This window comes from Betta splendens, chromosome 5 (genome assembly GCF_900634795.4).
Source record: "Betta splendens chromosome 5, fBetSpl5.4, whole genome shotgun sequence".
In the NCBI taxonomy this organism is placed as follows: domain Eukaryota; kingdom Metazoa; phylum Chordata; class Actinopteri; order Anabantiformes; family Osphronemidae; genus Betta; species Betta splendens.
Window position 1 is genome coordinate 2,341,283 of NC_040885.2, and position 23,168 is coordinate 2,364,450.

At 45.6% G+C, this 23,168-nt stretch overlaps 4 protein-coding genes and 1 long non-coding RNA gene across 14 annotated transcripts in view; 1 reads left to right on the top strand and 4 right to left on the bottom strand.

Annotated features, from left to right (window-relative positions):
- Positions 1–1,723: 1,723 nt before the first annotated feature.
- avpr2b.1 (arginine vasopressin receptor 2b, tandem duplicate, 1) lies at positions 1,724–3,914 on the bottom strand. Its single transcript, XM_029151672.3, has 2 exons — positions 2,774–3,914; positions 1,724–2,472 (listed from the first exon to the last, which is right to left on the bottom strand). Exons 1-2 carry the CDS (start codon positions 3,636–3,638, stop codon positions 2,264–2,266), a joined length of 1,074 nt encoding a protein of 357 aa, XP_029007505.1. The 5' UTR covers positions 3,639–3,914; the 3' UTR covers positions 1,724–2,263.
- A 163-nt stretch (positions 3,915–4,077) lies between these two features.
- On the bottom strand, positions 4,078–7,092 carry trnt1 (tRNA nucleotidyl transferase, CCA-adding, 1). 3 transcript variants are annotated; one of them, XM_029151671.2, is made up of 8 exons: positions 6,945–7,092; positions 6,596–6,725; positions 6,158–6,351; positions 5,926–6,064; positions 5,716–5,842; positions 5,400–5,593; positions 5,018–5,271; positions 4,078–4,935 (listed from the first exon to the last, which is right to left on the bottom strand). In XM_029151671.2, the coding sequence occupies exons 2-8, from the start codon at positions 6,723–6,725 to the stop codon at positions 4,690–4,692; spliced, it is 1,284 nt and encodes a 427-aa protein (XP_029007504.1). In that variant the 5' UTR covers positions 6,945–7,092; the 3' UTR covers positions 4,078–4,689. The 3 variants fall into 3 exon arrangements, with proteins under 3 accessions (XP_029007504.1, XP_029007503.1, XP_055364880.1); XM_029151670.3 differs by having other exon boundaries at positions 6,938–7,059; XM_055508905.1 differs by lacking the exon at positions 6,945–7,092 and having other exon boundaries at positions 6,158–6,430; positions 6,596–6,734.
- A 247-nt stretch (positions 7,093–7,339) lies between these two features.
- Positions 7,340–8,931, bottom strand: LOC129604098 (uncharacterized). Its single transcript, XR_008694713.1, has 3 exons — positions 8,682–8,931; positions 7,738–7,933; positions 7,340–7,624 (listed from the first exon to the last, which is right to left on the bottom strand). It is a non-coding gene; the product is annotated as an uncharacterized LOC129604098 (long non-coding RNA).
- A 4,407-nt stretch (positions 8,932–13,338) lies between these two features.
- On the top strand, positions 13,339–15,949 carry arl6ip5a (ADP-ribosylation factor-like 6 interacting protein 5a). The gene is made up of 3 exons (XM_029150510.3): positions 13,339–13,599; positions 15,032–15,249; positions 15,327–15,949. Exons 1-3 carry the CDS (start codon positions 13,421–13,423, stop codon positions 15,491–15,493), a joined length of 564 nt encoding a protein of 187 aa, XP_029006343.1. The 5' UTR covers positions 13,339–13,420; the 3' UTR covers positions 15,494–15,949.
- Positions 15,950–18,306: 2,357 nt separating this feature from the next.
- The window catches only part of frmd4ba (FERM domain containing 4Ba), a 29,121-nt gene continuing 24,259 nt past the window's right edge, over positions 18,307–23,168 (bottom strand). For 3 of the 8 annotated variants that reach the window (XR_003785930.2, XR_003785931.2, XR_003785929.3), the window contains exons 17-25: positions 22,937–23,162; positions 22,766–22,822; positions 22,561–22,687; positions 21,890–22,054; positions 21,030–21,775; positions 20,810–20,942; positions 20,276–20,499; positions 19,787–19,935; positions 18,307–19,341 (exon numbers count right to left, since the gene is read on the bottom strand). Coding sequence is in view for 5 of the 8 variants with exons in the window: in XM_029150506.3 (XP_029006339.1) it covers positions 19,331–19,341; positions 20,276–20,499; positions 20,810–20,942; positions 21,030–21,775; positions 21,890–22,054; positions 22,561–22,687; positions 22,766–22,822; positions 22,937–23,162 (1,689 nt within the window). In the remaining 3 variants the exon portion in view is untranslated. Of the gene's footprint in view, positions 19,342–19,786; positions 19,936–20,265; positions 20,500–20,809; positions 20,943–21,029; positions 21,776–21,889; positions 22,055–22,560; positions 22,688–22,765; positions 22,823–22,936; positions 23,163–23,168 lie in introns of those variants that run through there. The other 5 variants (XM_029150506.3, XM_029150505.3, XM_029150509.3 and 2 more) reach the window with 5 other exon arrangements.

The window sequence follows — 23,168 nt, forward strand, 5'->3', positions numbered from 1 at the left end:
CAATGACACATATAGTATCTCCAGTAAGAACCCAATAAAACTATACTCAAACAGGTGGAATAGCACATAAAATTGAGAACCTGCCCCTCGACATCTCAGCCGACTTCCCTGTGTCGACTGGAGGCGCTTCAGTGGCATCGGTGGCGCTGGTCATCCTATTAGCATGAAAGGTCAGAGTCGGCCTCCAGTCAAATGCCACCAGCCACACGTCACATGAAGACAAGCCCTGCCGACTGTCTTCAGGTGGATCTGGTCTGGATCAGATTCAGCAGACTGAAGATGCACACAGCCTAAAGGATGTATTTGTCAGCTGAGTTCACAAGAATGAATCATTAGGTCTGCACCGTATGGACAATTTAGCCAAATGTGAAAACATCTGTGACTTTAATTTCTCATTCTTCATCCAACATGTAGTTGTTAGTTGGTTGTTGGTCGTGTTTCTCATTTAGCTCATCTACAGGTTCAACGTAATGACATATTGACACTGTACGACTATAACAAAACATAGCAATTATCTTTGAAAATGCCTTTGTGCTGTGTGTCACACAACAGCTTCAGTTGACGTACAGCTAACAAACAGAAAAACAAGATCAGCTGTAGAGACGTCTCTGGGAGAGAGCAAATAAATATTTTATCTCTAAAAAACAAAAGCACAAGGCAGTGCTGTGGGATGAATAAAAGACAGCAACATTCAAGAGAAAATATCTAATAGAAAATAAACATGCTATAACATGTATTAACAAGCATCACTGCAGATTTGATTGTATACAGTATACATTCTTCTTTTCAAATGAGCATATTTTCACTCTCCATCAAAGGAGAAAAAAATGGAAAACCTAAAAAAAACAAAAGTGGGGAAATAGGTTGAAATTTAGCACTTAGGATTCATGCAAACACACAAGTGGCATCTTTTAGGGTTTTGCCAAAGTTAGACACATTACAGGTACATGCAGGTACATTTTATCAGCTGTAAGTTGCTGCTGTTTCTTTTGTTTGACACAGTAATCTAACACAAGACATGTTAAGCATTTTGAGAAAGATGTAGGTTCATAAAAGGCCTTTTTGAAGCTTGGAAGCTCACAAACACATTTAAACCATGTGTCATTCTTTGTTTCACAAAAGCTTGAGTTACCTCATATTAAGCAAACACGTATCTGTTGTTTTAAGAGCCATTACTACCAACACAGACATATGCATATCACATACAGATGACGCATATGCATGTTGCATTCAAAGGACATGTGAATACATAGCAGCTACTACATATTTAAATGTAAAGCAGATGGAGAGAACGACCAGACCACAACAGGTCTGAGCATGAATTCATTCACAGTCGGGAACCAAGTGTCTTGTGCTGGTGTAGTGTTTACCGATGTAATAGTAACTGTGTCAGATGCTCAGAGTGACCACTGCTCAGCCCACAACGTGCCACAAACACAACATTTCACCAGCTCAATCAATAATGCATGTGTTAGTAACCACGTCTCAAATTTTTAAATTAGGTTTCGTGGTTCTAGTTTGTGAAATACAGCACAAATGTGTGACTATAAAAGGCATTCATCTTCCCTCTGCGTATGTCAAAGTACTGACTACTGATGGTCTGGTGTCATCTGATAGTTGATCGGTTGTTCTTATTGCTCACACAGAGACTGGATTCTGAGCAAACCTAACCAAAAACTAACCTTACAGTACATTAAATTGTTCTGTTAAATTGTTGCTGGTATCCGGTGCAGACACTAAGCTGTTCGGTTCATCTGAAGGTCACATATCATCCCCTCAATGTTAGTCAGATACATCAGGGCTTATGAAATTACAATCATTCATAATTACAATTGTTCAACAATTTACAAATCAAGCAGAGTGAATTTCATGTCCCTGCCTGGTTAGAAGCACAAGTCTTGATTAACGTATTCAAAGGCCAATTGTCAGTTAGTGTCATAATTGTCGAGGACTGCTGTGACATGCCAGGGTAGTGTCACATGACGGACAAAGGGAACTGAATGTTCTCTACAGGGTAGTTTTCAAAATGTAAAAGCAAAGCGCAGCAGCTGTTGATGTACGTGAGCAGCAGAACAATCTTCTTTTAGGAGCTCAGGGAGATTTTCAAAGCAAAAGCTCATTTCTACAACGTACTGTCGCTACACTGAACGCGATTACCTTGTACTTTGTACTGTAGAATGAATACAATAATTGTAAATCTAATTCCTTGTACCTTGATCAACAGGCTCAGTAAGTAAAAAAAAGAAGGGTTCCGAGGAGGCTTTCATCTGCTCTCTGACAGGCTCTTGAGGCTAATGTACAGGGAGCTGGTCGTGGTGGGCTCCTCCTGCACGCACTCCTTCACATCAGGGTGACTCATGCACATCAGCGCCACCAGCCTTCTGGGCAGCTTCTTGTTGAAAAGCAGGTAGATGCAGGGATTCACGCAGCTGTTCAAACTGGCCAGCAGCATCAAGATGGTGAAGGTGACGGCTGAAAAGAGAGAGAGCATTTGATCACCATCATCCATGGGGCCGTAGGGGCTTCAAACTGAGACAGCAGCTCTTCCTGAGACAGTAAATTTTACTTGCACAATTATTACTGTGTTTAAACTGCTATTTTTATTGCCAACATATTAATGGGCAGACATGCACATTCCTAATTCTAACTTAAGTTTTACTAGAGTGCTTTCTGTTTACGATAAATGTGGGAAGTTACTTTGTAGATGATGTTGGGTTTGAATTCAGTTATTAGTAGGTTGTAATACAGATGATCTTTCCGTGGAGCGTCTTACTCTGAGTGGGCGCCTCGGAGTCCCACACGGACCACAGCTGCACGGTGAAGAAAGGCGTCCAGCAGATGATGTACGCCAGTACAATGACCACCGTCATCTTGACGGTTTTCACCCGCGCCTTGGACACCCCCGCCACGCTGCTCGCCCTGGAGGACAGCGTCCGACCCACGCCGTCCCCACCGTGATGCGTCTTCATCTGGAAGTTGGTCTGCACGGCGCGGCAGATGCGCACCTGGCACGCGATTATCACGACCGTGGGGAGGACGAAGATCACCAGGGTGGTCCACGTCACGTAGGCTCTCGTGCCCCACGGTTTGATGAACTGCGCCCAGCAGTCGTACACCCCGGGGGCGACCTCGACCCTGGAGAAGATGAAAGCCTGGGGGAGGCTGCCGACGAGGGAGACGCACCAGGCGGCGCACACGGGGCCGTTCCAGCGCGCTCTGCGCCTCTGGAACGTCACCATTGGGTTACAAATGGCTTGATATCGGTCTAGTGTCATCACTACTATCATATAAGTGCTGGCAAACATCCCGACCACTTGTAAATACTTCACTGCGCGACACAGTATATCTGGGCCGATGAACCTGTCTGTGATATCCCACATCAGCTGGGGACAAACCTGGAAGAACGTCACCACCAGATCGGCGACGCACAGGTGGAAAACGAAGACGCGCATCCTGGACAGATGCTTCCTCCGTTTCCACAGCGCCAACAAGAGACCAAAGTTTAGGATCCCTGCGGTGACAAAGATGATGGACAGCAGCGTGATTTCCATCCGAGCCAAGCGCTCGTCCCGCGGCACATCCCCAAAGAGCGCACTATCCACGGTGAGGTTGCTGGTATTTACGCTGATCCGAGCCATGTCTCTACAGCCCGGCAGCTGAGCGGCGTTTCATCGGCATTTCAGATGAGGGCGGACGAAACGGAAAAAGAACAGCGATTAACTTAAGACAGGGTCAATGGCAACTGATCCGGTTGAAATTCTAGTAACAAAAGTTGAATCTCCAAGCACAAGAGGCAGTGAGGCGCTTTATAGCGCATCTCAGCCAGAGGGAGGAGCAACGGCACTCCACTAGTGGAGCACACAATATATGTACTCCTGTGTCAGTTACACAAATGTTCAACAAATCACAAAAAACAAAGAAATAAAAAAAAACTGTGAAGCTATTTAAATGCAAAAGGAAAATTATAGATAAACTCTCAGGCTTTAAACAAGACCAAAGTCGTGGCTGTTTTCTAACCTTGTGCATAGTTATTGAAAATAAAACATGGAACCACTTGTGTTACACGAGGAGCTGGTCTTCAGGTTGTCAAGACCATCTTTTATTTTACAAATACAAGTAAATAAATGGTAGGCAAAAAAATGCACAACACTTATTGTATATGTGTTGACATTACCAAGTTGTTGTATGGGTTCTGCAGTGGGAACACACTACAAACTAAAATCAGCTTTTTAAATGCACCTGTTTACTAAATTATAAATAACCTAATCTGAAGGAAAAATAATGAATACGCAATCATCTTTAGTAACTAACAAAAATAAATAGTGAATGTAGTACTTCAATATATTTTCCCATGCACTGCAACTTAATCTTATTAAGTATTATTTGTGTGTCTGAACAACTGGAATATGTAGCAGGTCTCTGAAATCAACATCTGCTGAAACTAGTTGCTACTGCACACATACTGCCATGAGGTGGCAGCTGTTGGTAGCGAGAGCATATCATGTGTGATCTCCTCAGATTCACAGAACAAAACTGTCCCCGGGGTAATTTAGAAAGAAACTGCATTCATCCCTTGTAATGCATGCCTGAACTCCCACAGTGACCCTTCTCTACAATATTCACTCGCTCAATCAAAACCGTTGAGCTCAAGCATTGCCGCCTGAGACGCAGCCGTTATTTTGTGGTCCTTTAGGCTTTCACACAGCTGAGGAGTTCATCTTTGTCCATCTGATAATGGCTTTTCTTCCAGATGTCGCGCAGCTTCTGTAAGGTGGCACCTATCTCTTTGCCTGATGTGATGCCCAGCCTCCTCAGATCGTGGCCACTGACTGGGAATCGAGGGATGGACCATTTCAGGAGCTGTGCCAGTAGCTTCTGCTCACCTTGATACTTCAGCAGCTCACACAGTTTACTCTGAGTGTCCAGTTCACGACTCTGAAAAAAACATTATTCTGAGGTGAATCTCATTTGAAAATCTGATTGCTTTGTGCACTGAGTGGATGAGGCGGGTACTTACGTCAATGATAAAGTCAGTGAAGGTTTTGAGGCTGTTTGGCTCGTCCTCACTCTTACGGAGCTCCTGTCTGTATTTAACCAAAAAAAGAGCCAGGCTCTTTTCCTCCTTGGACACCTTCAGGCGAAGGTCCATCTTTTCCACCTCTTCTGAACTGTGGAACAGAGCAGCCAGGATTGTCATGGGCTTGGGAGAGTGGTCTTTAGCATTCTGCCACACTCGCTTCATCTCCTCAACCATGCCATCTGGTGGTAAACCTGAGGAGAACCAGAGGAGGAACAGAGCTGAAAATGGCTTCAGAAACAAATAGATGTGTCAAGCAAAATTTGTGAAAGTACATTTATATTTAGTATAAACATAACAGTTCCAGTGAGTTCAACCTCACCTATGTACTGGGCCAGTTCCAGAGTATACATCAGCTCCAACAGATGAGCAGCATGATTACCAATCACCATCTTCTTTAATTCCACCCAAATCCGCTCCCCTGATATTGATGCGAGTCCATGACCGTTTTCCCTGATGGCAGCCAGTGTCTCAGGATCGTGGTCATCAGGCTCCACAGCCACTCTGCCATAAAACCTGGGGTGAAACCACACAATTCAGGTCGCTGAAGTGACTCCTTTTTATGCATCTTTGAACTAGCAAGGATTCTTTTAGCCATCACTTTAACACAACAATTAAGTGAGGGTTTGAAAGAGGACCTGAAATATCGCAATATTCTCAGGTAGTCCTCTTGGATTCTTTGTTCAGCACTGCCAACAAACCGAACTTTGCGGTTCTGCAGATCGTCATATCCTTTGAAATAGTCATATAATGTGCCATCAAGACCTGTGACAGAAAAGGCATCACATCATGCCATTCTTACTGTTAAACCACATTTTTTATTCAGTAGAGTAGAAATACACACACACCTAAAAACATGGAGTTAATAGTGAGGTCTCTCCTCTCAGCATCCTTCTGCCAGTCAGTGGTGAACTTTACATCAGCATGACGTCCATCTGTCTCAACATCCACCCTCAATGTGGTCACCTCAAAGTTCTCATTGTGTAGCTAAAACAATAACAATAAATACAACAAAGATGAGTAGAAGCACAGCAAGATTCATTCACATCAGATTCACAGAATGTGAAAGAAGCATGGTACCCTCGCTGTGATTGTCCCGTGCTTCTCTCCTTTGTTATTGATCATCCTGATGCCTGCGTTTTGGAACATGAGCTTCATCTCTTCTGGAGTGGCTGTGGTGGCAAAGTCGACATCTTCAGGCCGCTTACCGGACAGGAGGTCACGGACAGCACCACCAGCTATCCGCAGTTCGTATTGGTTCTTTTCAAACAGCTCTGGAAAAGGTCAAACGCGGAGTTACACAACCTTTTTTAAAGCGCTGGGACACGAGAAGTCTCGCTGACCGGGTTCCATCTGGAGAGAGAACGTCAAGGATGACGATTTGATAGTAAAGTCAACAAAGAGGATGAAGTTGTGATGTACGAGTTGTATTGAAGAAAGGTTATTGATGCAATACAAATCTAGTGTAAATACCATAAAAAAACCTTATTATCAGAACAGAAAAGGGTCCGTCCTCACCTGCTAGTCCTTTCAGCCCGTCGGTGAGCAGACACTGAAACTCGCTGGTCTTTAGCTGCATAGTGTGGATCTGTCGCCAGTGGAACCTTGCTCTGCCGATCACACGTGGACTCAGTATTCTATTCCACATCTGTACAAACAAAGCGTCTTTATGTGCTTCTGTTGGTCTGTTTCAACGAGCTAAATGCATGATGCAAATCGAGCATTAGCGGTCCGCGTGCCTCCGTCGTGATGCTTTATACATAACCAGCACAGGAGCAACACCGACAAGCTATACTCTATGTACCCAACATATCAGACAACACTGACTCGCAACTTACAAATGATGTTTTATCAACTTACAACGTACTTATAGCTTCCTAATATCCTTCCCTCTCCTGCCTTGAACAGTTGCAGGAAGCGTTTCCGACAACGTGCGTGTGCTGTCCAATAGCGTGAGGCTTCGTCAGGCTCCCAAGGCGGGGTTTAAGAGTTCACGCTGACTAGTAAATTCACGCGAGATTCTCGCGCGACAGCCTTAGTGTTTTGGACCCAGACTGTATCTCTACCAACTTAGAGGGTTGCGGGTCAGTCGGGGTCCCTGTCCCGCGTACGTTTTGGCCGTTTGATTTCTGCACCAGATCAAAACTGAATATTTCATTTTATTCCTCGTGAGTCCTTTTTTGGTATGATCAAAATATACATCCTTATTAGTGCTACTAAACTATTCTGATCTATTCTGATTTAATAGTTCATACAGTTGTTACATCCTAAGTACAAGCATTTTTACCATTTTTCCAACATAGTCACAATCTCAGTGGAACGTAAACATGGACTAATACAAAGAAAAGTATGTGTTTAACATCAAATTGCTTTATTAAAGCTTGTATCAGATGTTTTTACAATATCTATGAAACTGATTCTTGACGTCTCGCCTTGACCGTCTTGAGTTGAAGAGCTTCCAAACCCAGCAGCCCATGGGAAGCAGTGACCCAGTCACTTCCTCCTCTTTGTCTCCACTGAAGACTGGAGGGATTGAAGAGGTGCAGGCTGCAAGAAAAACCATCAGGAACAGATGCATTGTTAACATACGTCTCTACATTGTCAGTTTAATCTTTCATGGCTTTATGTCACTACTATTACTCAGGTAAATTACTGCTCACACAATGACTTTCTGCAGAGAGACTCTGGAAACACAGGGGATAACATCTCTCCAGGACCTATGGCTGTCATCTGGTCTCTGTCGTCAAGGAAACCCTGTATGACGTTCTCCAGCCTCCACAGCTGCACCTGTCATCAGGACTCTGACCTTACTCTCCATCAGCTCTGGTATTTCAGGACCAGCGACACTTAATTTTCCTAAGGAAGGCAAAGGGGGAAAAGACAGAGAGAGAACGAGATCAGGAAAGGGAGGGAGCTTGGAGAGAGAGAGAAGGAGCGAGGGAGAGGGAGCAAGAGAATGAGGGAGAGAGGGAGCTTGGAGAGAGAGGGAAAGGGAGCAAACTAAGGAGAAGGAGAGCGGGCAAAAGGAAAAGGAGGGAGGGTGAGAGGGAAAGGGAGGGAGCTTGGAGAGACAAAAGGAGACTGAGAGCGATTGAGGGAGCTTGGAGGGAGAGACGGAGGGAAGAAGAGAGCTTGACTAAAAAGGGGGAGGTTGGAGAGAGGGAGGGACAGATGGAGCTTGGAGGGTGAGAGGGAGGAAGAGAGTTTGACTACAAGGAGGGAGGTTGGAGAGAGAGCGAAGCAGAGAGCTTGACTAAAAGAAGAGAGGGGGCTTGACTTGAAGGGTGACAGGGAGGGAGGGAGATTGGCTATAATGAGGGAGGTGGACAAAAGGAGGGAGGTTGACTAGAAGGACAGATGTTGACTGGAAGGAGGGAGGAGCGCCCTCATCTTCAACAGCTTTCCCCCTGTAAGGGATGCGGCTGCTGGAGTCTATCCCAGCAATCATTTGTGCTTGACCTCATTAATTCTAATGCCCCCATGTCATTATCATATTAATAGAGATAGTTTAAATTAAATTTTTTTTTTTTTAAGTAGAGGTGGAGCAGCAGCATCAGCCCCCACCTCGCCCCCTACATTTGACCTCTGTTGCGGTGTCGCTCACCTGACCGTCTCTTGTATTGTTCGAGTTTTCCAATCAATCACCATGGCCCTGACCCCAGTCCCACTCGCTGGCCACCTCCAGCTCACCGGGGGGATCCCAGGGCGTTCCCAGGAGCAGTCCAGACATAGTCCGTCCCCATCTTCCCCAGGGCCTCCTTGCGCCCGCGGCTCTGGTCTGGATCACCTGACCTGGAAATGGCCGTCAGAGAACCCAAACTCTAAGCCTAAGCCCAACGCTCCTCCCTTGTGGAGAAGCTGCGGCCTGTTTGTCTGGTCATGGGTCAAAGGTCATCACCATGGGTGAGAGAACGAGCGTGGATCCACAGGTGAATTGAGAGCGTCAGCTCCTTCTCCACCACAACAGTCGGTGATGCGCTCATTCTCTCACTCGTGAACAAGACCAAAAGAAGCTCAACCCGTCCACATGGGGCAGGAGCGCTTCCCTAACAAAAAACAGCCACCCTTTTTCCTGTGGAGACGATGGCCTCAGATTGGGAGGAGCTCATTGTCACCCCATCCGCTTCACACTCACACTTCACACACTGCAACAAACAAATCATTCTTTAATGTAAGTTTCTACATTGGAGAGAGTAAAATTGACATTTTTCCTCTCCTGATATCTTTACTGCTTAAAGTCCACAGAGCTGTTGCTTGATGCATCGACATCAAGCACTGTGGTAAAGGACTGCAGGAAAACAATGTGTTCATCTTCAAGGTATTTAATTATGGAGAATGATGTTTAATAAAGTAAATACAGAGTAAAGGTGCAACATATTTTTATATTTGTGTTAATCATACTTTTAACTTTGAACTAACTAAACATTACACTTTGTAGCAATGGTAATTCCTGAAAAACCATGGGTTGTCATGTTTTTGACTTGTCTGGAGTAAATGTGGAGTAATTTTATATAGCATGAACCAAATGACAATTTTTTCAGCGTAGTCCACCTGAGTCTCTGCCTCCTTTTGTCTGTCGGTGGGATTGAAGAGATCCTCAAACCAAACAGTTTGCCAGAATCTCTTTGAGGACGACTGATAGTCCTCCTCCATGGGAGGTGGGAGTTGAAATCCCTCTGACGTAGAGTTCAGTCAGACGTTCCCAACAGACCCACAGGTCACTGAGTTGCTCCAGCTTCCTCCTCTGACAGTGGATCCAACGACCACCATGTGGCGCTGACTCACTGACCTATAACAGCTCAGACCCTCAGACACAACCCAGAGGTTGACCTTCGACCTCCAGCTGGAGTTTCCTTGTGCTTAATAGTGATATTTTGTATTTTTTTTATTTTGAGTCAGGGGTGAACAGGTGTTCTGTTGCACAGGCAGAATGTCAGAACTGCAGGCAGACCGAAACAGGCAGATTCTTTGATCCAATTCACTTCAATAATTCCCATTAATTAATAATTAAGCCAAATTATAATTACCAGGTCATGTCTTTTTATCATATATCCAGATATTTACATCTAAATCTGATGCAGAACTTAGAAGGTAATAGTCGTCAAACAAACAAGTGCAGAGTTTGTGGACAAGTATAAAGTAAAGACTGATGAGCCGTAAATTGCTAAAGATAGTAAAAAAAAGTGAAACTGCAGTGAACGTTACGGTCAAAGCCTGGAAAAGCATCACAAGCAGACAAAGTTAGGTTTGGAGATGCCAGTGGGTCACAGGCTTAATGCAGCTACTGCACAATCATCCTCAGCTCCTGGAGCCAATCCCCACTGTCATTTGTCCTCAGACTGTGGTTCTGCTCGACTGTGTAAGTTAATCATGTGTCTTTCTATGTGTGTCTCTGGATGAGAGGCAGCGTTTACGCAGGACAGGTCTCCAAACCTACCTAACTACAACTAGAGTCAGTGAACTGACTGCATGTCTCTGGACTGTGGGAGGAAACACAGTGATATGAGAAGAACATGCAAACTCCTCAGAGAAAAGCACCTGGGCCACGCGGGAATCAAACCCACATCCTTTTGCTGTGAAGCTGGACGGTGAGTTACTGTAGAAATGTCACCACTTCTGGCTACAGTTAAAAGCTCTATGTGGGATTTGTTTAGCCGTGTAATGTCTTGACCTTGTAAAGTGCCCTGAGAAAACTCTATTGTGAACTGACCCTTCAGCTGTGTGTGTTTATAGACACACACACCCGTTACCATCGTCAGTCATACTTTTTCCATTTAAAACAACCAGTAACTAACATATTTGTCCGTTATTGCAGTATGTCTAACACTAGAAGCATGAATCTCAGCCTCACTGAGACCACTATAACTTTGTATTATTGGTTTATTTTGAGCGGTTTACGCTGAGAGACAGGCACAGATCCCAAACGGACACGTCATACTTGTAGATAAGCCTGTTTAAAAGTATAAACAGTATATAACCAATGTCTGTTGATACATCCATCCATCCATTTTCTAAGCCACTTATTCCCTAATGCGGGGTCACGGGGGTTATGGCTATGGGCGAGAGGCAGGGTACACCCTGGACGGGTCGCCAGTCCATCACATATAACACGGAGACAGACAACCACGCACACACACACTCACGGGCAATGGAGAGAGTCCAATCAATCATCAACCTAATGCACGCCTTTGGACTGTGGGAGGAAGCCGGAGAACCCGGAGAGAACCCACGCAAACTGCTGAGAGAACCCACGCAAGCACGGGGAGAACGTGCAAACTCCCGCCTCCGGGAATCAAACCCAGCACCTTCTTGCTGTGAGGCGACGGTGCTACCCACCGCACCATACAATACATTTAATACATTTAAATTATAATTTGGTGCCTTTGAGCTATAATCAGTCATGCATTTTTTAAAATCTAGTTCATTCACTCTGAAAACGCTTAAAAATCACACATTCAATCCTTTCCCTCTTGGTCTGGGTGTAACCGCTAATGCTGTGGACCCTGGTTTGGCCAATACTATGATCATAAGGCACTGGACCAGCCTCACATAATGCTAGCATCTGCTAGCAAAAGAGACATGAATGCTCCACCCGCTTCGGATGTTATCAGCCATAACGAATGGGCTGATCAGAAGCTGATCATTCGTATCTGAATTGCACTAATGTAATATAACATGACATTTGACAAACGTGTGTGCAATTATACTGTAGGACAATTAAGAAGAAACTTCTCAGGCAGTTTCTTCTTAATTGTCCTATAATTCTCAGCGTTTATCTGTACAGGTGACGTTAACACTGGATACTTCCGGTCTGCACATCTGGCTGTTGAACCCTTGTCACAGTTCCAGACTCTTAAGATGCTCCTCATGCCACTTCCTGTTTTATTTTGTTGTTACGTCCGGTTGTGATCCGTCCTGCTTAGCTCTTGCTTTATCTTCCAGTCATGTGATTCGCCACCTGTGTTCAATCAGTCATTTCATTCTGTGTATTTAGACCAGTACTCACCTCCAGTCCTTGTTGCGTCCTAGATCCTGTTCCGTGTAGCAACCTCGCGCCTGTTCCTGATTTGACCGCCTGCCTAGTCCTTGTTGTGCCTTTGCTGAGCCTGTTCATTAACTCCTTGTCTGTGCCGCCGCCTGTTGCTTACCTGTGCATGACTACGTACCTCCCTGCCTGGAGCTGTGCATGTGGGTCTGCTGCATTAGAAGCCCCGACATCGTCAATATTACCATAAAGCATCATCATTACAGCGCTTGAGGCTTTCACTGCTTCAGTATCACGCAATGAAAATTAACTGCTCAATCGACATGAAATTACAATCCAATTGTTTTTTCCCTCTTCTCTGAGAAGTTATATTTACTACATAAATAGACATAAAATTTGAACAACCAACCAGTAAACCAGTTTAGTTTTGTTTTATGAAACTGAACAGAACACATGCACCATGCTACACCAACTTAACTGGAGAACGCCAAAGCAACACCTCATCTTCAAGTGAATGTTCCACACGCTGCTCGTCCTCGTCAGGTGGATGAGAACTGCTCACATCAGTCTGAGCTCAACTGGTTCTTTAATTTCTGGAGGAGAATAAATGCAAAACACACCTGGACAGTGTTCCAGTCAAAACACACAATCTACTGTTGTCTGACTAGAATCCACAGCCAACAGTCCACTCTGATCCACTGGGTCTGACCCGCGTTTAGGGAAATATTTTCTTTCATCACACATTTATTCACTAATGACAGAGCCACAGTTTGGGAATCACTGCTCTAATAAAAAACGAATACCCGAATAATTAAAAAAGTGTGTGAATAAAAAAAGCTGTTGAAGAAATAGTTGATCAACTATTTTTAAAAGTAACATTTCGCCGCGTTTAAGGAGTCAGACGTTGTGTTCTGACCGAATGTCGCCACCTGGTGGACGATTGCAAGACGTACAACGCAGCTACACACTAAGAAGTTCAACAATAAACACAGACAATCATTCAATAATAATCTAAACATGAGCCAATAAAACCTGGAGACGACTTAAAGTTCAACAAACATTTATTAGTTACTAACTCAGAGAACAGACCCACTTGTTATTAATTGTTCTGAAGTGAAGTGAAACTAAAATAAATAGAAAACAAAGTTGGATTAAAAATTAGACATGAATGCAGGAGATATAAAATTTAGAGCAGTGATTTCTAGAGGAAACAGGATTAAATAAGAGAATATACTCTCCCATTTAGAGGGTGGCGGTAATGCGCCACATAGTTGCCTGCCAACCGCCGGAAAAGAAGAAGTACGTAGACGACGTACAACAGACGCTTCTGTCAAACTAGTGAAGGAAGTGGCAGGAAAATGTCCAAAGTGGAGCTGGCGCCGCTCAGGGCGTGGAACGACTTCTGTCCCGGATGGGAAAGGTTCGCCAAACCAGATACGAGCGACCTGGCGAAATGGAACAACAGGGTTGTCAGCAACCTGCTTTATTACCAGACGAACTACCTGCTGTTGGCCGTCATCGTTTTCCTCATCGTCGGGTTAGTAATCAGCTGTTGATGCTTGTTTGCTGCACTTTGTTCTCAAGTCGTTAATCAGCTTTTGTGCTGTATTCCTTTGGCGTCGTCGCCCTGTTTGTAAACACCAGCGTGTAGTTTAGCGAGAAAGGCTTTGAAGGCGCAGACAGGATGTAGATGCGGGTGGAGGTGGAAGTGGAGGCAGATAATCCGTGCGCTCATGGCACTTTACACTAAAAAACAGCTCTCTGTCTTATGAAACAACCTCTATTTAACCAGCTCCGTCCTTAAAGCTAAATCCCGCCTTACTAAAAATAGTGACGTCCCATCGCGCCGTGTTCAGCTGTGGGATGATGACATATTGTTGCTATGGTGTTGGAGGTCTAATAATCCGACCGTGCAGTCAGCTGTGAGAGAATAGACGCTTCAGCAGCTGCTTGTATTGTGGCATCAGAGGGAGGATCCAGGAATGGACTCCACCATCGGTCAGTTTGGAGACACAGCCTCAAACTAACTTTTGAAATAATTCAATGTGCAACAGTCTGAGAATAGTTTGCCCTGCTCCTAATAACACTACTGTATGCTATAGTTTTACTTCTGCTTACAGTAAGCAGTGTTTTCAACTCAACATTGGTTACGCAGTAAACATTCTTGTATATCTGGTTCTGATTTGTCAGCACATTCACTTGCTTGATAATGAAGATAATGCAAACCAAACCTTTACCCCCAAAAATCAACATTAAGCCACGACGCGGAGAAATTCTGAAACTGCAGCAAAGTGTTTATGAAGTCACATAAATACAGTAGCTGCCTGTTATACCATAAACACTATAAACAGCAGATTAATCAAAAATCAGTATATTAGCTGATACTAGTGGACCACAGATATATTGATATCTGGCAGAAGAGTTGAAGTATAGAGGTTTTAAGAGCAAAGTGTTGGAATCGATTGTTAATACAGTATATGTATATTTCTATATAAATGTAAAAATGATGCAGGTGAACCTAACAGATAGAACTTTGCCTCCACCAGTGTTTGTAGGATGAAGTGTGAGATATGTCCTTGGTCACATGGCCTGATGACATCACTGCATTCGTGCCAAGGCTGGATTTGTCTCCAAGCTAATAAATCCAGTCCGTGTAGAGAGTAAGAATACTAGAGTACTGTATGCGTAGTATAGAGAGTATCTACGATATGGTTTCAGATCTGTTGGAGCAATAAACACACTGCGTATGCTGTAGGTTTGATATGTTTGAAATATGTTTATATTCTTTGCTGTGTATAATTTCAGAACTATCGCATCAGACAGAGGAATCTGCTCCAATCTGAGATAGAAACGTTGGTCATGTTGTTGTATATACCATATTTAAACCACCAGAGGGCGCCAGAGGCCACACGAAGTTCTGCCTGTGATCCAGTTGTTTACTGACCCTGCTCCGTTGCCCCCCCCCGCAGGTTCCAGAACCCCATGGGCATGTTCACTGCTGCAGCCGTGGTGTCGGCCGTGTTCCTGGGTTCGGTCTGGGCCGGAGAGAACAGAGCCGTCATCAACCACTTCAAGAGGCAGAACCCCACGGCTTTCGTGGTGGTTGTGATGGTGGCCAGCTACTTTCTCATCTCCATGCTGGGCAGCGTCATGGTGTTCATGACGGCCATCACTTTACCTCTGGCCTGTAAGTCGCATGCAGTGTTTTAAACCGCCAGTTACGGCGTTCAACCAGTAACCGTCTCCTTCTCTTCTGCCCCTCAGTGATATGTGCACATGCTTCGTTTCGCCTGCGCAACGTAAAGAATAAACTGGAGAACAAGATGGAAGGCGCTGGACTGAAGAGGTCGCCTATGGGCATTCTGCTGGAGGCTCTGGGTCAGCAGGAAGAGGGTCTGCAGAAGATCCACACTCTGTGGAGGGAACGCTGAAGGAGGCCCACTGCATGTTCACACCTGTCCTCCATTTGACTCAGATACTGCTGCATCGGGTTTAGCTGCTGTCTCTCTCCCCAGGGTTTCATTCGCTCCACCCGGGGCTTTTCAGGGCGCCGCGTCGCTGTTGTTACACTGTTGTTACACGCTGCGTGAGTTGTGCAGGGCGTTTCTCAGCACCGGGGCTGCAGAGGGCTTCCGAGGTGTAACATCTGGGTCTAATGGAAAGCAGATCAGCTGTCGGCGCCGCCAGCTGCAGCCGAGAAAGCGCCGCCAGTGTTGCCTTTTCAGAAAGAATTAAAAAAAGTGTGCACTCATCACAAGTCGCTGCCAGGTTTCTACTCCGGAGGCTCGAATGCTTCAAGGGCTTGAATGTCTGACTGTTCCTAACTGTACATTTGAATAGAAACCAACCGACGGCGCGTTGATGTAAATAAAGTCGTGAGTGTTCCATCACTGCGTCCTGTTTAAAAGGAGGACTTCAAAGGGAGAGAGGTCTTAACCTGTGCCCGCGACCCCCCCACACCCCCCATACACCACACCTCCAACTGTTTAATCTCGACACTGCCCCCGGGTGATGAATGGGCTAAATTGGCTTGGCTGTCCACTCCCAGTGCTAATCAATGGGCTGCAGTAGATTATGGAGCTGACTGACTGGATCCATCTGCAGTCACTCGCCTCCAACTCGCGCTTAGCGTCTGCGTCAGCTGCTTTGGCAGTTTTTTTTTTTTTTTATTGGATTCTTTGAAACTGGGTGCAGATAACGAGAATCCATCTGGAACGTAAGGCCACAGCATGTTGTCAGCGGCAGCGCGAAAAGACAGTGACGCGTAGAAATAAAGCCCTTCTTGACCAGCTTTCCTGTCCTTTCTGAAGGATTGATGCTGTTTCTGGGCCGAGTCGCGGTGACGACTCTCTCAGATGTGAGCGCTCCTCGGTTTAGCTTTGACTCCAGGCTGCTAGACTTGAAGCCCGTGTGTTAGGTGGTGATTTATGTCCTCTCCCGCGTTGCCGCCGCCTCCTCCTCCTCCTTCGTGTTGTGCAACGAGCGAGCGCCAGCACCGGTGGCCGTAAACTCCAGTGAGGACACAGCCGAGGCCCCTGTTCCTGCTGCTGCGGCTGCTCGTGGATCGTTCCCAACACGTGTGCGGCGTTTTCAACAGATGTGTGACGCAGAGGAGCTGCTCATAACAACACGCCTCTTCTTGGTGTTTTTGTATGGTACCGGTTCACAGACTTGTCATTTTGTAACAATTACGTGGGATCCTCGTTGTGTGTGCGACGCCACGACAAACCGTGTGACATCAGACCCTTATCTTCAGCATCAGATCGCGTCAGGATGTCGTTTACTTTGATTTTGACAGCAGGTTGCCTTGAGTCTGACCCCACATCCTCACCCCTCCTCACCCCCTCCTCCCTCACAGGCCTGATAGGCTTTGGCCAGGCCCAGCTAAGCTGTTTAGCCTTCTTCATAACTCAGACTGGCGTTGAGCAGCTCCGGCTGCTCGTCCCCGCGCTGCAGCTGATCCTGGTAATGACGTCCCACTGTGACCCTTGGAGTCCACTGTGTCTTTGACCGTCGCATACATCAGCGCAATGTTGTTTTTAATCCGTTCGCTCTTGTTATTCCACGAGTGAGATCTTGGTGCATGCGAGTCACCTAATCCAACTACTCACACTTCAGAACTTGTTAAGGCTATTATTTCCTGGTTCAAGGTAGAATGTGCTGATCTTGGAAAAGCCTTAACATGATTTACAGGCACTTTAATCTGACTCTGTCTGAGCCGTGCTCCGGGCTTAGGCACCGTTTGGAAATCAGTGCTGAGATCCTAACTATACTATAACTGCACTGTAATATTTAACCATTGTGCAGACTATGACAGTAAGGTTACAGGCGCAGACCTCAGCCTGTCACCATCAAGTAACTACAACAATGCACTTCATTCTGCATTTAAAGCCCGAATCTGTGATGCACAGCCCTAATCTGCTCCATATACTGTAGGAGGAGCTTTGTTTGTAGTGTGTTGGACGAGAGCAAAGTGCATAGGAGTCTATTGTTTGTACAGTCAAGTGTCAGCTGGAACAGCCTCCAAAGTGGAGCTGCAGAGGAACAGAGACAGAGGGAGACAGCTGGAAACGAAACGCTCCGCTGTCACTGACTGGAGTGAACCCAAGGAGCTGTCTGAGACCTCCCCTGAGCTCAGTCAGGAGGCATAGCACACGGGCAGCGCCTGCAAACCAAAGGCTGCTCAACTGTGGCCTTCCTAAAGAGGTAGCCAGTAGTGATATGTGCAGGGGAGGGAAACGTGGGAAAGGAGGTGAAGGGTTACAGGGTAATCTGTGGGGGGTGGAGGCCTAATACACACGTACAGCTGACTCGTCTTACACTGGTGCCTACAGGGAGGGTTTGGTGTTATAAACACAGGCTGTCATTCACGGCAAGGACAGAAGAAGAGGCTAGAGCCCATGATGGGTGTGACGGAGTTTAAAGACTGGTTTGGTTAGTGCACAGCTGAAGAACACGCACACAAAAAACAGCTTGGCAACGCAGCAGAGAAAACCCAGCAGACACGCCGAGCGCTGCAGTGGGAGCGGGTTTCTAAAAACAGATCATTTATTCATAATTAGCTCTCATCACCGCTCATTACAGCGCGGCATTTATTTCAGAGGCTGCTGTGATCTGCTGACTTGGATGCACCTCAGATAAGCAGTTGCACAGTTGTGTGTGTGCAGGATGAATGAGCTATAATCGACCATAGGGCTTCTCAGAAAACGCGTTGGGTAATTCACATACACAAACAAACGAGTGGTTCAAATGCAGTTTTTTTATTCAAACAAATGCATTTATACAAATTTCTAAGAACCAGCTTAACAGCAATTGTTTACTATATATTACATGCCTTTCAAATACAAAAGAAAAAGACAGAAAAAGTTTATTTACAATACCAACATTTACATACAGCTTCATTCTCTGAAAGAAATTGGGAGCACCAGTCCATGATTTCCAGCATGGATGAAATACCCATGTTAAATAAAAAAACTTTCTTTCTCAGCTGTGGCAGTAATATCAAAATTAGTGATCGGGTAATACTCAAAGAGGTGAGACACAGAAGTATTTGGCTCAGTTGTATAGCAACTACTGACAGTGAGACAGAATACTTTGTATATGATAAAAACAACACAAAGTAAAACAGTAGTTTGAAGCAATAATACAACTGGACCTGGTGACTGCAGAATGTTCCAGGAAGTAGCCACCTCCTTGGAGTCCAGTCCTTCATTTTGACAATGTTTCTTATCTGATCCTTCATGGTTACAGTGTAGCAGGAGGGTGAATCATTGTTCATTACAGCTCAGTATCATCTTACAGAGACTTGTCCTATTCCTTAGTATGTGTGTCTTTGCAGAATTACACTGGAGTAGTGGTCTGCATTCCCTTTGACTATTCAACACTGTACACAGCAGGTCCTGGTGCATCAGTTACCACAAAGACGATCCAGTGGACTTTAGTCATGACTTACTGTATACAAATGAGGGATGTGGTTCGGTTTAGTAACTGCGTTTATGTGAACGGACAGTAAGAAGACTTCATTTTGTTTTTGCACTGGTTTTCACAGTACGTTCCTTCATTCTTTGGATCCCTCTCTACAGAAAAACAGGTAAGTGCAGTCTAAGGCACAATGACGACTCGTCAAGGTGTGCAATTCTCACAGCACAATGACAGACACAGCTACACTATTGTTCCTGGTTTAGAGTCTTCGTGCCAGTGTATCTGGTCCTCTGGGTCCAAGCGTGTGTGCATTTGGTTGCTGATTTGAGAGTCCACTTGGTTGACGTCTATGTGGGATCTGTAATAAACATGCAGGAGTGCAAGACATTAGAGAGCTTGTAAACTGAATGTACCTTGAATGGAGCTGACCTGGAGTTGTGAATAATTTAACCCTGGTGTGAGATAATCAAGTAATATGAAGATAGATGTTGAGGAACTGAACCAAAAAGCAGAAGAAGTTAAAAAAATCAGCTGTAAATGGTTTAATTCTAATGGTAATCTCACTTTTAAACCCAGGGTTAAACATTCTCACTCAACAAAGCACAATAAGCTCAGACAAGATACACACACACAGCCTTCAAATGCTCAGGGGTCACGATTTACTCCCCACACGTGCTCTCCCACCACCTCACAAAAAAGTGATTTGGAGAATCCTGTCAGTCCTTGTCAAGCATAAAAAAGATCACCATGATACCAACACCATGATAACAGTGTGGAGTAGATTTACATTTTCTTTCTCTCACCCTTTGTTCTTTGAGCTTTGACTTGATAAATGGAGGGAAAGGGTTAATATTCCTGGTCAGAACCATAGGCAACAGCACCACACCTTTCTAAAAGCCCTGCAGGGCACGGCATCCTATCACAGCTCCGCGACTCAAACTCTGGGAGAAATCTGCACATGAAAGGGGGCACATGGGCAGTGAGCCTCGACATCGGCCAAGCAGAGAGGACAACAAGCAAACAACAACAACAACAACACATTGAACCGAGTGGTAAATGCCTTGGATGACAACGTGCTTGCTGAAAGAGTAAGTACAGCAGGCATGCTTTTTTTAAAAAGCCATGCAGTTATAGTAAAAACCTATCTGGGTTGACGCTGAGCAATCAGTGAGACGATAAGAACGCAACATTCACCACTGCAGCAGGCAGACTAGGCTGACACACGCAGTTCACAAACTGAATGAAGCAAACACAAAGGCTCTGGCCGTTGCTGTTTACTTACTATGAGCTACCTTTTGCAAAAGGCACCTTACTGAGCCTGTGCCCTGTGAAAGACTGTGGCTGTGCAGGGCTGGAGGCCACCTGCCTGATCCGGCAGCCAGGGGAGTAGGAGGAGGAAGGAAAGGAGGAGGTGGAGGAAGGAGCTGAGGAGTAAGAACTAGCAGAGACACAGACATGACGTCCCTGGTCATCAGGGCTGTGGCAGAGGCCCGTTAAACCCTGGTGGGCAGCAAATCTATAGGAAACAGTGGCCAGTTAGGGGGAGAGGAGATCCATTTAAAAGGAAAAACTAACTGCTGCTTGAACAGATCCTCTGACCCTAGAGCTGAACCTGGCTGTGATGTTAAACACCTATCTGTGGAAGTTCCATTACTTAAAGAAAGGTTAAAATGATTTCACATTACTCTAAAGAAAAGATTACAGGTAAACAACAACAACCAAACCGAATGTTATCATTCCTGCAGTGCATTCTAGATAATTAAACCCTAGAGTTCAGCTCTGCGATAAGGAGGATGAGGGTGTGGCTCATCGGATAAGCAGCTCACCTGCTGTAGGCGGAGTGGCTGTAGGGGGTTGTGCTGTACGAGTACGACTGAAGCGCATGCGAGGGCATGTCGTAGTCCAACGTACCACCACTCATGTGGCTGTGCCAGTTAGACGTGGAGGACACCGAGGACACTGCAGAGAGAAAATACGGTCACAAATGTAATACTGTATTACTGCATGTGACGTGTGCTGTGCCTGTATGGCATGACATGGACGTACTTGATGAGAAGGAGATGTTTCTGTTGTTGTGGCTGTAGGGTGCAGGCATGGTCTTAAACGCCAAGCTCTGCTGGGAGCCTCTGCCGTAGTTGTATGTGGTCTGCTTGCGCTGGTACCAGTCTATTAATTGGTCAGCCACTGAAGCCTTCGGGATGTTCCTGCTGACTTGTTCGTTACTCCGCTGTGGACGGTTCCGGGCTGTCCGTAATGTAGCGTACAGGTTTTGTGTCATGCCGTCGACCTCGTCATTATAGTACTGACCTTGCATGTTTTGGCTGTGATACGTTCTTTGAGTTGGGTGGTAGGAAGGATTGACGTTATAGTGTCCCTCTATCTCGCCCTCGTACATGTAGGCTCCGTTGGAGTAGGCCTCTGGTTCTACGTAGCTGGGGTATCCCATGACACAGTAGGCTGTGGTGTGCCTGGCAGAAGGCTGGTAGCCGGCGTAGCAGTGGGTGTCTGGTTGAGCCAGATTGGGCATGCTGCCCGCATTGGCGTACATGTCTTTCCTGTTGCGACCGCGTACTCTATGTCTGGGGGTGTGGTGGACGCCCATGGGGACGGCGTACTCCACACTGGAATGGCTGGTGTAAGAAGAGCCGTCATCCAGGATCTCAGTGCTGTTGCTGCGTCGGGCTGTGGAGAAGGCGAATGCTTGCTTGTGGGGCTCAGGCTCCGTTAAGAACTGAGAGTGGGACTCCAGACTCCCACTACGCTGGCGGAAATGTTGTGGGACATCCTCAGATCTACGATTAGAAAACACTGCTATAACTCTGGTCTAACACATAGACGCCAAAGGTCACTGGAGAAGTTGATGAGTAGAAGTGCTAATAATAACAAAATGATCTATGAGGACTTACTTGAGCTGAGTGCTGCTGTGAGCATTGCGGGGAAGGCAGGGAGTAGGAGGCATGCTGCGGGCGTCCCACGGCTGCCTGGAAGCTGATTTAAATGGACTTGTATGGCTTGTGAAGGCATTATGATGACTGTAGTGGATCGTTTCATGAGGCTGGCCCTTCATTATTCTGCATAGATGACAAAAATAGAGCTCAGCTAAACAATTATATGCTCTGAAGAAAAAAGGATTGTAAGTTTGCGTTAATTTAGCACCCAAGTTGCATTCACAACTGAACAATGTCACTTTGTGGACGAGGGATCTTCTCGTGCAAAAGCAAAATATATGACGGTTAAATATGACTAACTTTTAAAAACTAAGGGCACCACATCACCTGTCATTTTGTCAACGCTCATAAAGTAGCTGCCACTTAAATAATGTTGTCAGAGCTGCTTTCCTGTTTTGCCTGGTCCTTCACAGGCACTGACATGTTCTCTTCCATCTATTTTTAAAGCTGGAGTGTTTTTGGCTGATAAGAGCGACTGTTGGAGAGGCAGGAGAAGGAGGGAGGTGGTGACTGGTAGGAATGCAACTCTGGATCTCCTCTACAGGTCGGGACTAGTTTCACGATGTGGGCTCATAGCAAACGCTGGAAAAATAAAAATATGAATATGCTCTGCTGTCGAGGCTGCTTACCTGCCATCAGTAATTTGTTCATTGGCAGGGACCCGTCTGTCTTTGTAGTGAATGTCCAGAGTTTCTACATGGTGTGGAGAATACTGCACCGATCTGGACTGATGCTTCTGGGAAACAACCTCGTCATCTAGGATAATAAAAAGTAATATGAATAAAAGCACAAGGGAGGACGGAGTGACACGTGCATCCTTACCATGACACTCACCATCGTCCAGAGTGAGACTGTCAGACAGAGAACTGATGTCTGAAGGGTTGGCATCATCTGATAATGGAAGAGACAGTAGGGCCTTAGATGATGAGGTGCTTTTATGTATAGAAAGCGACAGTCTGTTTAATCACAAATTGCTAAAACGTGTAGTGTGATGTCTACGAGTACCTAAGATTAGTGACACTCGCTGAGTGGGTTTCTTTCCTTTTGTTATGCTGTAGTTGTTGATCTCGTTTTCAATCTCCTTCAGCTTCCTTACTGCGTCCACATAGTTGTTTCTTCTCTTTTTCTTCACTGTTTTGTAGAGGTCGCCCTCACAGGCCAACTTGTGTGCAGCTTCCACAAACTTTTGCTGCAAAGCATACTGGCCCTCCAGATTTCTCATATGGGGATCCTGTGA

Excerpts from the sequence above, each read along its gene's own strand:
- avpr2b.1 (XM_029151672.3), bottom strand. The coding sequence starts at position 3,638 with ATGGCTCGGATCAGCGTAAATACCAGCAACCTCACCGTGGATAGTGCG. Across the intron at positions 2,473-2,773 it reads CTCCGAGGCGCCCACTCAGA|CCGTCACCTTCACCATCTTG; the intron begins GTAAGACGCTCC and ends CTCTCTTTTCAG.
- trnt1 (XM_029151671.2), bottom strand. The coding sequence starts at position 6,725 with ATGTGGAATAGAATACTGAGTCCACGTGTGATCGGCAGAGCAAGGTTC. Across the intron at positions 5,594-5,715 it reads AGAATATTGCGATATTTCAG|GTTTTATGGCAGAGTGGCTG; the intron begins GTCCTCTTTCAA and ends GTTTCACCCCAG. Across the intron at positions 4,936-5,017 it reads TCACTGACTTTATCATTGAC|AGTCGTGAACTGGACACTCA; the intron begins GTAAGTACCCGC and ends TGTTTTTTTCAG.
- arl6ip5a (XM_029150510.3), top strand. The coding sequence starts at position 13,421 with ATGTCCAAAGTGGAGCTGGCGCCGCTCAGGGCGTGGAACGACTTCTGT. Across the intron at positions 13,600-15,031 it reads ATCGTTTTCCTCATCGTCGG|GTTCCAGAACCCCATGGGCA; the intron begins GTTAGTAATCAG and ends CCCCCCCCGCAG. Across the intron at positions 15,250-15,326 it reads CATCACTTTACCTCTGGCCT|TGATATGTGCACATGCTTCG; the intron begins GTAAGTCGCATG and ends TCTGCCCCTCAG.